A 13817-nucleotide genomic window follows, 5' to 3' on the forward strand; every position below is an offset into this window, starting at 1 on the left:
GTTGGAAGCCTGCCAGCCCAGAGCTCTTTAAACTGTGATTCCCACGAGCAATTCAAGAATTTTCTGGATGGGAAAATAGATGTAAGGTCAAGAGCTCTGGTTCCCAAGTGAAGCGGTTATGATGGGGTAGGTGGGCACGTGGGGGGAGCAGAGTTTGGGGAGTGATGCTGAGGAAAGAGCCCCCCCCACTTCCCCGCACTGTCAGAGAGGAGCCAGACTGGGTGGCTCCCGATCCCCAGGGCCCTCTGTCCACACCTGGCTTTGGCACCGGCTCTCCGTGTAGGGGCTGGCGGAGGGCTTGGGGCTGGCGTGAGGCCCAGTGGGTGCTGCAAGGTTGGTCACAGCGGACTCCGGGACCAGGCCGTTCCCCAGAGGCCGAAACAGAGGCTCAGTCAGTACACAGCCCGTTCTTGGCAGGAGGGGTGGTCTGTGAGGCGGGAAAGAGGGGAAATGCAGGAGGGGTGGGCAAGGGGGAGAACATGGGCTGTGGCATCACAATCCTTAGGCCTAATTTCCTATGTCTCAGTGTGACCTTGGGCAAGGCACCTAACCTCCCCTGAGGCTCAGTTTCCTAAGCTGTAAAATTGGGGATAAATTTTTTCCTCAGGGTTATACTGACTATTCATGATAATGTTTTATCACTCAACTACTGGGCACTCCTGGAATGATTAATTTGCTTTCATTATTATTTCTAGCTTTAGCTGCAGGTTTTTTGTAATAGGCAGAGAATGCAAAGTTGGACACCTCAAAGATTCACCAAATATGCCCTGGCTGGTGTGGCTCAGTTGGTTGGAGCATCATTTGGTACACCAGAAAGTGGTGGGTTCGATTCTCGGTCAGGGCACATATTCAGGTTGTGGGTTCAGTCCCTATTCGGGGCACTTTTGGGAGGCAACTGACTGATGTTTCACATCTCTCTCTCTCCTTCTCTTCCTCCCTCTTTCCCTCCCTCCCTAAAAAAAGTCAATTGAAAAAAAAAAGATCCACCAAATAACAAACAGTTGAGAAGAATTCTTCAGAGATCACCACTCTGAGTAACCTTTCCTTGATCAAATGAGGACACCGAGGCCCAGGGAAGCGGTAGGTGTCTAGAGTGAGTGAGGAAGCCCATCTCCTCACCCAGGCCCTCCTGCCCCCTTGGGTCCTCAGGTTGGGATGCCAGGCCCCTTCACTTCCTGCTCCCTGTCCTAGCAGCTGGGCAGAGCTCAGGCTGTAGTTGGCCAAGGCCCCTGGCCAAGTCTCCAAGGGCACAGCTGCCCGGAGGAGTCCAGCTGTGAGTCTCATGGCCTGATGGCCCTGAAGCTAAAGATCGGAGCTACTGTTTTCTGGACACCTACGGTTGTCTCATCTCACACTTTCGTAACTACACCCGTCAGATGGGAAAACTGAGGCTCAGAGAGGTTATGTAACTTGCCATCGGCACACAGCTGGTGAGTGGCTAAGCTGGGGCTTGCACTCATTCGCCACTGTTTGACCTCAGACCCAAGCTCTTCTACAGCAGTCAGGCAGGGCACGTAGCACACTTCTCTTGTCTCAGGGCCCCTTGTCTACTAACTGGGCCTCCTGCCTCTATCAATGCCTTAGCTTCAGGGGATGGGGCAGAGGTGGATGTTTGAAGGGACAGAAAATGGGGGGAGGGGGAAGGAGACTTCACGAATGCTGTCACTCATGGTCCTTGTCCCTCCAGCCCTGCCTATGGAGAGGACATGGTAGAGCCGGGGCTGACCACAGGACTCCCTGAGTGGACTCAGGTCCATTTCCCATTAATCCATGTTTACAGCTTTGTGATTTGGTTAAAACCCAGTCACTGCTGACCAGCAGTCACAGAAGTATCACCTACTCAAGGGGGACTGAATGTGAGGAAAGAACCTCATAGGGCAAGACCAAACTTCACATGGAGGCAGTGGCCAGGAACACTACCCCATGTCTGGTGTGGGTCTCTATCTTCGGTCCCTCTGCCCACACTGTGGACAATTGGCCCGTTCCAGCAAGCGCTGGGGCATTTTCTGGGTTGTTGAATATACAAGATATATATGACAGCCCCTGCTGCTAGGCACTAGAAAAATAGGAACAAAGACTAAGGGAAGCCGAGAAGTGACAGTCCAGTCCTGATCTGAGCCCAGCACTCCCAGGTGGGCTATTACAGGAGTCAGGGGCATGGCCATCCTGAGCTCACGGACGGAGGGTGGTTCTTTGTCCTGAGTCTGGGGGAACAGTGCTAGGCTGAGGAGTTGGCTCCACTCTGCAACCCCTTGTTCTTCAATGTGGGGGGTGGAGAAGCACAGGGAATTGCAACTGGCCCCACAGACTAGTTAGTTTCCCCAGTGCTGCCTCTTTGAGGCTGAGTCACTGTGGGCAGGTTACTTACCCTCTCTGATCCTCTATTTCTTATTCTGTAAGAAGGGGAAATAACACCCAGCTGTGCAGGAGTTACAAAGATTCAATGACACAGCAATGCCCCTGGTGCATAGTAGGTGTGCCAGAAAAGAGTAAAAGGCTTCTGGCAGTAGCTCTCTGTGGAAAGAAGATGCTGGTCTGATCGCTAACACTTCCCTCTGAGTTTTTACCCACCCTGGGCTTTCTGTCCAACTGAGCGGAGTGTCCTTTCCCCTCTGACCTGAACATGGGCAAAGAAAACCCCCAACCCTTTCAACTCCACCACCAGGCTCTGCGCAAACAGAAAAGCCAAAGAAAAGCAAAAGTTCTCAACTGACCATGTTCACAGGGTCTTCCCTCTGACCCTCTGGGGAGACCTGTTCCATTCATCTCCTAACAAAGGGCTGTCCCACCCCCTCAGCTCCTGCGCTCCTCCCACAGGTGGAAGGAAGCAGAGCAAGGCAGCCCTTCCAGTGTGGGCTGGACAGCGGCAGAGCAGGGGACACGGCTGGGGCAGGCACTCTCAGCCTCCCCACCGCCTCCCCACAGCAGCCTGGAGGCTCTCCCTCCTGCCCGAGCCCCTCTCCTGGCATTGGCCAGGAGTGAGCCCCAGGACAAATAGCCAAGGGGCCGGGCTCTGAAAGTGGCAGTGGCAGCCCTTGTCCCTCTCCTTGACCTTTCCCTCACTCCTGTCCACCACCTTTGGCCTTGGAGAGCTTCCTGAGACAACAACAGCTGCTTCCTAAGCCAAGCCCAGTACCCCATTCCCAACCCCCACCCCCACCCCTCCCAAGAGGGATCAGGCCAGAGGCTTTTGTCTTTGCTGGCGCCAGGAAAGAAGACGTAGCAGTCCCCTTTCCTGCCCTCACGTTAAGGGAATTGGAGTGGAGGCATCTCAGTAAACAGCTGAGGGAGGAGGGGTTGGGCGAGGCAGGTGGGGCTTTGGTTTCCTGAGCTCCTGATTCTGCAGCCCTCTCCTTACGTGGAAAGGGACGGTCTCTCTTTGCAGGGGTCAGGGAAGGGCCCTGCAGTAGGTAGCCTCAGAGCAGGTTCCCCTCTCTAGGAAGATGAAGAAGGGACCCCCATTCCTTTTTCCCCCTGGCTCTCTGAGCACCACCTTCAGCCTGTGTCTCGGAGCCAAGAAAAGCTCAGAGAAAACAGTAGGGTGGTCTGGAAAGAGGAGAGATGGGAGTTGAGATATCTGGGTCCTGTTCTCTATTTGGGCCACCGCTAGCTGTGTGACCTTGGCAAGATTTTTACCTCTCTGGACCTCAGTTTCCTCTTCTGCAAAAGCAGACTAGAGCCTGTAGCTGTCATACTCTGGTGTGCTATCAGAATCCCCAGGGAGCAGTGTTTAAAATTCAGGTTCCTGCGCCCCAGCCCTAGAGCTTTTGGTTGGGAGAGTATATTTCTGACACCACCCACCCACCAACCCTAGGGCTCTGAAAGGGTGTGCGCACCAAGCTTAGAGGAAGGCTGGACTAGATGATCTCAAAGGCCTACTCTGGGTCCTACTCTGATCTTCTCTGATTATAAAAGGGGGAGAGAAGAGGGCACTGGGCTTGGGGAAGAGCACTGCCTGGGCCCTGGTGGGAAGTCAGGGTAAGTAGGGAGGCTGTCAGCTTACAGCCTGAAGGGCTGGCCTTGGGGCTCATAGATTCCCTGGAGGTGGGAAGCAATCCCTGCCTGAGGTCAGCCATGGAAGGCCAGGTAGGGAGATGCAGAGGCAGAGCCCAGGAGTCCTGACTTCCAGCCCTGCGGGGTCTGAGGGTCCAAGCTTGGCCTTTGGCATGCTTCCTGACTTACCAAGTATGAGAGGTGGACCTTCTCACCCCTCTGTGTCTCTATGGTCAGTTGAGCTGAAAGAGACCAGAAGGAGCACCGTGAGGCCAGGAGTAGCCTGCAGTTGCTCCATGAAGGTGGACTGGCCTCCTGCACCTTCAAGCAGGGGCTTTCTAGAGGGTAGCAGGCAGTGAGCAGAAAGGCTCCTTCTAGCTCAGCTCCTTGGCAATGACCAGGCCTTTTGAGATTAGTACATGGAAATCCCCTCTTGTGGGCCAGAAATGGGCTGGGGAAGTAAAATTCTGTGTGCTCAAGTCCTCGCTTCTTAAACCTCAGTGTGCATATAGGGCCCAAGGAAATGTTATTAAAATGCAGATTCTAATTCAGTAGGTTGGCCTTGGGGCCTGAGAATCTGCGTGACTAACAGGCTACCAGGGGGTGTCACTGCCGTTAGCAGGGGACCACAACTTGAGAGGCAAAATGCTAAGAGTTTCTGAGGTTGTGATGAGGAATGCTCCTCTATGCTCCTCCCTGACTCCTCTGCGGGGATTTGGGGACATGGGCAAAGCTGACATTTCTTCCTGGGGTGGCACAGGGAGGAGTTGGGAGGCAGGCCCAAGATGTCCATGCGGCCACCTGCACAGGGCCAACATTGCCAATCTGCAAAGTGCTTTCCCAAATATCGTCCTGGCTCCACTACTTCCTAGCTATGCAGACGCAGAGCAAGCCACTTAACCACTTTGTACCTCAGTTTCTCCCCCTGTATAATGGGAATATTTGTAATAAGTAGTTCCTAACTCCACAGTATTGAGGAAGTTTAAGGAGATAAAAGCAACATAAGCCACACAACAGTGCCTGGAACATGGTAGTTCTTATTACTCTTACTTCAGTTATTATCTGTGCTGCCCAACACAGGAGCCACAAGCCACATATGGTCACTGAGCACTGGAAATGTGACTACTCCAAATTACACCGGTTTCAAAGACCCAGTATGAAAAAATGAATGTAGAATATATGTCATTAATATTTTTATGCTGTTTCCATGTTGAAATGATCATATTTTGGTTATACTGTGTTAAATAAAGTATATGATTAAAATTAACCTCACTAGTCTCTTTTAAATTTTTTTCATGTGACTATTAGAGAATTGTAAATAACACATGTGGCTTGTATTCTATTTCTGTTGGACATATATCAGTGATCTGAAGAAGCCAAGGCTCAGGGAAGTTAGATGATTTCCCCGAGGTCACACAGCTACAAAGGTGGCAGATCTGGGATTTGAAGCCAAACCTCAAAAGAAGCTGAGCACCTCTGGAGACCCAGTGGCCACAATGTATGTCACGCTCAAGTTCAAGTGCTCGGTCCAGCCTTCTCCCTTATGGTCAGTCCTCAAACAAGGCAAAATGCTAAGAGGAGCTAGACCTGCAGAGAATGAGGGTGGATTCTCTGGGATCGATAGGGAGAGAAGTGACTGATGAGTTGGGATGAGCAAGCCGAGAGCCCCATTCTCCCACTCCCCCATTGGAATGATTTCTTTCCTAATGTTGGTGGCCCTGCGGTTCCCTCAGAAGGGAGGGGCAGCACTCCTGCTGCCCGCATCTCAGACAGAAGCACTGAGCAGCAAGGTTCCTCCGAGGTGGTGGGGAGGACTGCAGGTCTCAGGGAGGTCCTGGGCTGGAAGCCTCCCCCCCACTCCCATCCGCCTTTGCTCACCTTCCTTCCTCCACTGGGCTATGCACCTGCCGACGACGGCCGCCAGGCCTGCGGCCAGCAGCAGGATCAGCAGCACTAGGACCGGAGCCAACATGCGAACCGTTGAGGGGGACACCCTGCAGAAGGTGCCCAATGGCTGTCACCAGATATCAGCAGCATGCTGTGTACCACGACATTCTTATTCTGAGTCCCAGCCATGCCCCTTGTCTTTCCCAAGGAGATCAGAGGGCACCAGGGACCAAACATCTAGTAAGTCCCAAAGGAAAGGACCCCAGCCCCCACTGCCCATCCCAGGAGACCCTTTCAGCTGGGTCTGCACTTGCCAGCAGTTACTGGATGTCAGGAACTGAATGCAGTCATGTATGAACCCCCAAGAACCAATCCTTCAGGCTAGGACTCCAGTTGGGTAGTAAAAAAGTTTTTTTGTTCCCTATTTTCATGCTTGGCATAGGGCCCAGTGCAAAGTGTGCAGGCAAAAGCTACTGAACTGAGTGGCTGTCCCCAAGGTTGGAGCAAGGAGGGGGACCCTTCACCTTGGGTGGGTCTGCATGTCCAGGGCAACAGGGCTGCTAGCCCCTGTAGGGCAGGTCCTTCCCTGCTCAAGGGCCCTGCTAAGCAGGGGATAGGTGCTGAATCTGTCCTCACTGCCTCAAGCTGTGGCCACGAGAAGAGGTTGTTTACCTGGAGGAAGGAGTATTAGGCTCTTATTTGCTCAAAGGCCCCTTCCAGTTTGGTGATGGCCTGAAAGGTGACCTCGGTCACCTGGAGCTCACCTGGACTTGAAGCTTCTGCTTCTTGGACTGGTGTCTTCTGCTGAGGTGGAGTCCAGGAGTGTCGGTGGGTGGGAGGTCCCTGCATGAGGAGAGGTTGCTTTGTGAGGAGAGGTCTCTTCATTTGGAGAGGTCACTGTGTTAGGAGAGGTCCCTGAATACGGAGAGGTTCTTGTGTATAGAGAGGTTCTTGCGGGCTTGGGCGGGGACGTCCCTGTGAATGGAGAGGCCTTGGCCTCTGTCTTCCCCTGCTCGGCTGTGGTGACTGTTGGGTGGACACCAGGAGAAGCTACAAGTCCAAAAGCAATGCCTCAGCACCTTCGCTGGCCCCGGAATCCCATCCCCAGACCTCTGAGCCTTGACCCCTGACCCCCCCCTCGGGCCAGTTTTGCAGGACATCCTAGGTAAAGGATGGCCCAGGAAGCAAACAGAGGCCTGGATGAAGCCGGTTAGCAAGCAGGCCGTATCTCAGGATGCCCCACACCCGTGCACAGTTTCCAGCCCTTTTTGTGCCCACAGCCTGTTCTCTGAGTAGGTGCACCTGCCACCCCCCCTCCATGACCCATTGCAGTGACCACTCGGTAGATGCCTTCCTGCCCTCTCCCTAAGTCCTGGCCAATTGTCACCTCGGCCCTCACCTGAAAGTCCTCATGTCACCATCACATGCCCACCCTTATCGCCTAGGTCTCAGTAGGCCTTGGCCTCCTTCAATAGCCACGGGATCAACAGGGCAGGGTGTAGGGACAGGCCCAGAGGTCAGGGCAAAAGGCCCAGCATCTCCTGCTCACCCCTCAGACCCCTGGTTGAACACACAGAAGCTTGGACTGAAGGCTGTCTACTTCCTGGCTCTGCTGCTTCCTGTGTGACCTTGAGCGAGTGGCCTAACCCTGCTGAGCCTCCCATTCCTTAGCTGACAACCCAGCTCCCAAGATGAGGGACCACAAAGGACAGTGTCTGACACCGGGCAGGCACCTGCTGGTTGTTTCTCTACAAAGAGGCGGAAGAGGGGCAGAAAAACCATTCACTCACTCAATTCTGGGGGCTGAGTTTGCCAAGCTTTTGCCTTGGGCTGGAGGCTTGTAGCAAGAGGCTGGAAGGAGTGGGTGGGGGATGGGCAGCAGGGACCTAGAGGAAAGGAAAGTCTGGTCTCAGGGAGGCAGGGGTCACTACTCTGAGCAGACTTCCTGCCTTGGGAGCAGCCAGCAGCTTTCCCACCCCCATCTCCACTCGAGCTTCGCCATCCTTTCCCCTCAGCCACTCAGGAGCCATGGGTGGTAGATTCCAGCAGATTGCTGGCCTCCCCCCGTGCAGTCCCCTTGGCCTCCCACTTAGCTCAGACCTTCAGCTTCCCTTGTCCCCCACTGCCCACTGGCCCCTTTCCACGCTGCCCTTCACACTGCTGCCAGTTTTGTCTCTAAAATATATATTGGACCCCATCACTTTCTGTTTAGAACTGTCAATGGCTCCCCATTGCCCATAAGCTAAAATTCAAACTTTCTCTCATGCCTTTGAAGGCCTTTTAAATTCAGACTTCAACCCACTTTGCTGACTTCACCTCTTCCACATTCCATGAGCCAGCCATACAGAGTTGCCCTCTAGTCCCATTTCAGCTAGCCTCCTGCCTTCCTCCACACCTTCGACATGCTGTTCCTCCGTGTGCCACGTCTTTCCTTTCCATCCCTACTGAACATACCAAGCATTGGCTCAAAAGTCAACTCCTCCACACCACCTTCCTTGGAAGGAGCAAGGAAGTTTTTCCTAGGTCAGTTTTTCTCCAATTTTTCTGAGTAAATGACCAAATCTTCTGCAGATAGAGTATTTTTCTTTTCCTTTCCAATATTTATACTTCTTAATCTTGTCCTATTTCATTGCCCATGGCCTCCAGTCAATGACGAATAAAAGCAACGATGGTGGGCACCCTTGTCTTGCTCTGATCTTCCTAGAAATTCTCCTAATGCTTCCCATACTCTATGGTGTGCTGAGACGCTCACACAGGCTTGCGAGAGCTAATATTTAGCTTTTTGGAAAATTTGTGAGTCAGTTGTTAAACTGTTGGTGGCTGGAAATTGGCCATGGCAGGGGCGTTTACACCACAGAAATGGGCAAACACTACAAGTTGGAGCTTCCCCAGCCAGTTGTTAAACATTCACCAGCACACCACTGCCATTAACCTTCTTTATTTTCAATATCCCAACTGTCATCAGAGAGAGGCCAACAGAGTAATACAGGAGGATAATATAATGATGCATATATTATACACAAATAAATATAAATGAGGGCAAGAGGGAAACAGGAGAGCCTCAAATATAGGTAAAATTGATCACCAACGGGTGAAAATGGGGTCTGAATAATAACAGGAAGACATCAGAGAATCTTGTAAATAACGGAGAACAAGTTCAAAGTGGTTTTGATGCTCCTGTTATTTGATGAGTTTATCTTTGTTTCCCTGAATTAAAATAAAGGCCCATGGGTGATGGGGATCTGGCAGTGGGGAGGGGTCTGGGGTAGGATGGGTCCCAGTTCTTGGGCCAGGAGAGGGAAAGAGCAGATGCCAAAGCCAGAAATGACCTGCTTTTGAGTCCTGGCTCCACCACTTCCAGCTATGAGACCTTGGGCAAATCATTTTCTCTCTCGGAGCCTCACCCCCCCATGTGTGAAATGGGATACAAGACCTATGTCACCCTACTGACACTCCAGCTGGGGCTGTGCACCCCCTGGGCCCTCTCTGGCTTTTTTCTCCTTGGCTCAGCAGGTCCAGGTGGGATTCTGGGTGCCCAGAGAGATGCTCCATTCCCAGCCAGAGCCCCATGGCTCCAGCCCCAGCCCCAGCCCCCTAATTTCTCTAGGCTCAACAAGCCCTCTGAGGCTGGTTCCCATGCACTCCTCGCACCTGACTCCTAGATCTGGGGAAGGGGCAGTGAGAAGGAAGAGCTGAAGCTACAAACAGGTGAGGCCAGCGTGGCCATGGCGTAGGTCCGGGATGCAGTGACTGTGGGCCCAGCCTGAGGGATCCTCTGGAATCTCTCTGACTCCAGGGAGGGAGGGAATCTTTTTTATTCTGTGGGATGTCCATTTTCCCCATGACAATCTCTCTCCCACATCTGGACAGAGAGGAAAGGCACTGAGCCTGTAGTCAGACAGACCTGGGCTTCATGCTGCTCTGCCACTTACTAGTGGTGCGACCTTGGGCAGCAAGAGTGAAGGACAGCTGAGCCTCAGGCAACATCGGTGCCCCAAACCCTGCTGCATATTTGACCTGTGTGATCTCACCGAGTCCTTGAGACACCCCCCACATGTGGCATTATGCCCTTGTGTTGGGGAGACTGGGTCCACTACTGACCACATACCCTCCCTTCCCTCTTCCCCTCTGCATCTCCTGTCCCCCAGCCAGGGCAGGAGAGACATTTGTTACCTGGAAGGACTAGCAGAGAGACCAGGAAAATCTGATCAAAGCCCAGTTTGTTGATGCCACACCAGTACTCTCCCGAGTCCTGCAGGGTGAGCTCCCTCAGGGTCACGTTGAGCATGAGCTTCTGGGGACTGTCTTGGATGGACACCCTGCCCTCTCTCCTCTCCTGGCCGTCTTCTCTGGCGTAGATAATGTCAGAGCAGCGGGAGATGAGGGTCCTGCTCTTCCTGCACCAATATTTCTGGTTCATCTTCAGCTTCTCGTCGTATGTGCACTGTAGGGACACAGTGTCACCTTCGAATCCTCTGATCTTATTCGGGCCCACCAGGGCTCCATAACCTGAAACTACAGCAGAGGAGGAGGTCAGAATTCCCTGGATTCAAGTACCAGGGTCAAGACCAGAGATTTTTCTCAATCACCCTTTTCTGGGGGCAGCCTTGTCAGAGCTGGCACTCCCTGCTCCCAGCAGAAGACCTTGGGACAGGGCTGTTGAAATATATATATTTCTATATAATTGTTTCCCTAAACCTGGCATATTAAAGGGTTGCGGGTGGAGAAGCTCTAGCTTCAGACAGCTTGGAGTTTGAATCCCAGCACTGCCACTTAGTAGCTGTGTGACCTTGGGAAGTCGCTTGACTTCTCTGGGCCTCTGAGTTTCTCATCTATAGCTGATGAGAATGTCTTAATTAATTATTTTCTGTTGAAAATAATTTTATATTGATAGACATAATAACCTAAGGGTGAACATTTGTTTTATCCACAAAATCCCCTTTCTGTTTGAAGAGGTCCGTGGAAAACCAGCCTCGTGGCTTGTTGCAATGAGCTGCTCCAGCTGGAGTCTGGAGTGGCGCAGTCGCAGCTGAGACTCAGGGGGTTCTGCTGCCTCTGGAGAGTCCCCCCACCACACAGGGCAGCGCACAGCGAGGAACTGGCTGTGGATGGCCACCTTTTGGGGGTAGCTGACCTCCTGCTAAAATGGGATAAGGTAGTGGGGCTCCTCTCCTCATATGGACTTTCAGAGTCTGCCTGGGTGTCTAACAAGAGGTCATGTTAATAACTGGAGACTCAGATTTAAAGATGGGGCTCCAAAATAATAACACATGAAAAGGCAGGATACAAAAGTATACATACTGAATTATCTGGGTTGGTTTTTTTTTTAAAGAAAAAAATACTTTTTTTTTTTTTTTAATCCTCACCTGAGAGTATTTTTTCCATTGCTTTTTCAGAGAGAGAGTGGAGGGGAGAGAGAGAGAGAAACATTGATGTGAGAGACACACTGATTGGTTGCCTCCCACACAAGCCCTGACAGGGGCTGAGGGTTGAGCCTGCAACTGAGGTATGTGCGCTTGGCCAGAATCGAACCCAGGACCCCTCAGTCTGAGGGCCAACCCTCTAACCACTGAGCCAAATTGGCCAGGGCAGAAAAAGCAACATATTAACATAGGTTATCTCTGTCAGTGACAGGTTTTCTTCTCTACGATACGCACTTTGCAATTTATTTTAAAAAGTTATTTTATTTTTAAATTACAATTTACATTCGATATTATTTTGTATTAGTTTCATATGTCCAGCATGGTAATTAAACAATCATATACTTTACCAAGTGTTACGCCTGCTATTTCCAGCACCCACCTGGCACCACACACAGTTATTACAATATTATTGACTATATTTCCTATGCTGTACTTTACATCCCTGTGACTATTTTTTATCTACCAACTTGTACTTCTTAATCCCTTCCCCCTTTTCACCCAGCCCCCCACCCACTTCCCCTTGGCAACCATCAGTCTGTTCTCTGTATCTAGGAGTCTGTTTCAATTTTGTTTCTTCATTTATTTTGTTCTTTAGATTCCGCATATAAGTGAAATCATATGGTGTTTGTCTTTCTCTGTCTGGCTTATTTCACTTAGCATAATACCCTTTAGGTCCATCCATGCTGTCCCGAATGAGAAGATTTCATTCTCATTTAATTTAAGATGCTATCCTTTGTGAGATACACTATAACTTTACATACTACTAAGAAAAATATTGTCAATTGAACAATTGGCATCACGTATAAGGTGCATCCTGATTTTTTATGTTAAAGGTTAAAAAAAAGCAGGTCTGTGCATTGATGAAACAGGATAATCCTTTACCTCTCGGGTTGGTGTGAGTGGTATTAGCAGAAGGTGAAGACATATTTGCGGAGTTTAAGGTGGCAGCCATATAGGGGATGTCTTATCTGCCTCCAGGCCCCGAGCAGGAAAACGATGAGAGAGGTAAAGCTTCTCTCACAGCCACCAAGAGGCTGGAACCCCTAGCCCGGGACAGCACCTGCCTCTGGGCTCCAGAACCAGCAAGTGCCGGGCCCTCTGAGGGCTGAGGCGGCTGAGGACCGGCTGGAAGGCTCACAGCCCCAGGCACAGCGGGAAAGGAAAGGCAGGGTCAGGGGGCCTTCTCTCCCAGACCCAACGAGAGAGCTTGGGCCTAGCCCTACGCCCCTCGGCTCCGCCCTCCGCCCATCTCACCTGGGAGCACAAGGCAGCCCCACAGCAGCACGAGGGGCCTCATGGTGGGCGCTGGACACGCAGGAGCACAGGCCGGGCGCTGGGAGCCCCTCTCGGGGACATATGAGCTTCCACTTCCTCCAGACGAGCGAGGTCAAAACGAGGAAGGGCGGGGAGGGGCCCCGTGGGTCACCCCTGGGCGCCCAGCCCAGGGAGCCGCCTCTGCTATGCCCTTAACTTACCTCCCTCCGGCGTAAAAAAACAAAAGCCAACCTCTCCCCCTAAACCCACGTGAGCGCCTCTCCCGAACCCGTGCCCCTTCCAGGGAGTCTTAACCTTGCCCACGGCCATACACCCAAGGGGGCCTGTGTGTACAATTCAGGGAGTCCAGGAATTTGGATGGGAAAAATTACATGTTGACTTGCACTAACCTTTAAATAGTATGTGTGTCAGCACATGCTTCTGTGTGTTAGCAGAACCTGTGACTTTGTCACCAATAAAAATCACAGACACTAGCACATCAAACCACCGATAGTTCAAAATGCCGTGTATGCTTCTCACTGGCGGTGACTCTTTAGTTATTAGGCTACTTAAAAGCGCTAAAAAAGCAGCACATTTATTCCTATACTACACACATATGTTTTGATAACCACTTCAATATTATTGATTTTCTTCTAAGCATATGTATTTTATTTTGTATACTTAAAAGACCATTATTCTGCGAGGGGGCCCATAAGCTTCACCAGACTGCCAAGAGGTCAACGGTAGAGGTCAGAGCCCCTGCGGCAGTGCCCACGCCTCCCTCGTCGCCTCCCGGGGGGCGCAGTACTGTCTTTGGCCAGCGGGGGGCGGTGCAGGCGGGGTGAGGGGAGCTTCGGCGGGGCTGAGCGGGAGCCCTCTGCAGGCCGCGCCCGCCTTGGCGTTGATAAAAAAGGTGAATGAGCGGTTTCCCACCGTGGAATTGAACCCTCCTTGAAAGGAGCAAAACGAACACCGGCACTAGAGGGAGCGCTGACACATCGTTTTCCAAAATAGCTTGTCCGATTTTTATTTTTTTGTATTGCAAAGTTCATACAGGTTGTAAGAGAAATTTTACACAATACAGACATGCTAAAGAAAGAAAGAAAGAAAGAAAGAAAGAAAGAAAGAAAGAAAGAAAGAAAGAAAGAAAGAAAGAAAGAAAGAAAGAAAGAAAGAAAGAAAGAAAGAAAGAAAGAAAGAAAGAAAGAAAGAGAAGGAAGAAAGGAGGAAAGGAGGAAAGGAGGAAAGGAGGAAAGGAGG

General features: G+C 51.5%; 1 protein-coding gene across 1 annotated transcript; it reads right to left on the reverse strand.

The window, feature by feature from the left end:
- Positions 1-201: 201 nt before the first annotated feature.
- Positions 202-12661, reverse strand: CD300LG (CD300 molecule like family member g). The gene is made up of 7 exons (XM_087826494.1): positions 12558-12661; positions 10054-10389; positions 7671-7766; positions 6645-6930; positions 5872-5987; positions 4183-4235; positions 202-387 (listed from the first exon to the last, which is right to left on the reverse strand). Exons 1-7 carry the CDS (start codon positions 12598-12600, stop codon positions 202-204), a joined length of 1116 nt encoding a protein of 371 aa, XP_087682620.1. The 5' UTR covers positions 12601-12661.
- Positions 12662-13817: the final 1156 nt, after the last annotated feature.

This window comes from Miniopterus natalensis, chromosome 17 (genome assembly GCF_054644295.1).
Source record: "Miniopterus natalensis isolate mMinNat1 chromosome 17, mMinNat1.hap1, whole genome shotgun sequence".
In the NCBI taxonomy this organism is placed as follows: domain Eukaryota; kingdom Metazoa; phylum Chordata; class Mammalia; order Chiroptera; family Miniopteridae; genus Miniopterus; species Miniopterus natalensis.

Excerpts from the sequence above, each read along its gene's own strand:
- CD300LG (XM_087826494.1), bottom strand. The coding sequence starts at position 12,600 with ATGAGGCCCCTCGTGCTGCTGTGGGGCTGCCTTGTGCTCCCAG. Across the intron at positions 7,767-10,053 it reads CTCTCTGCTAGTCCTTCCAG|GTCCCTGCTGCCCATCCCCC; the intron begins GTAACAAATGTC and ends CCTTTCCTCTAG. Across the intron at positions 388-4,182 it reads AGGTCCACCTCTCATACTTG|CCTCTGTTTCGGCCTCTGGG; the intron begins GTAAGTCAGGAA and ends GTACTGACTGAG.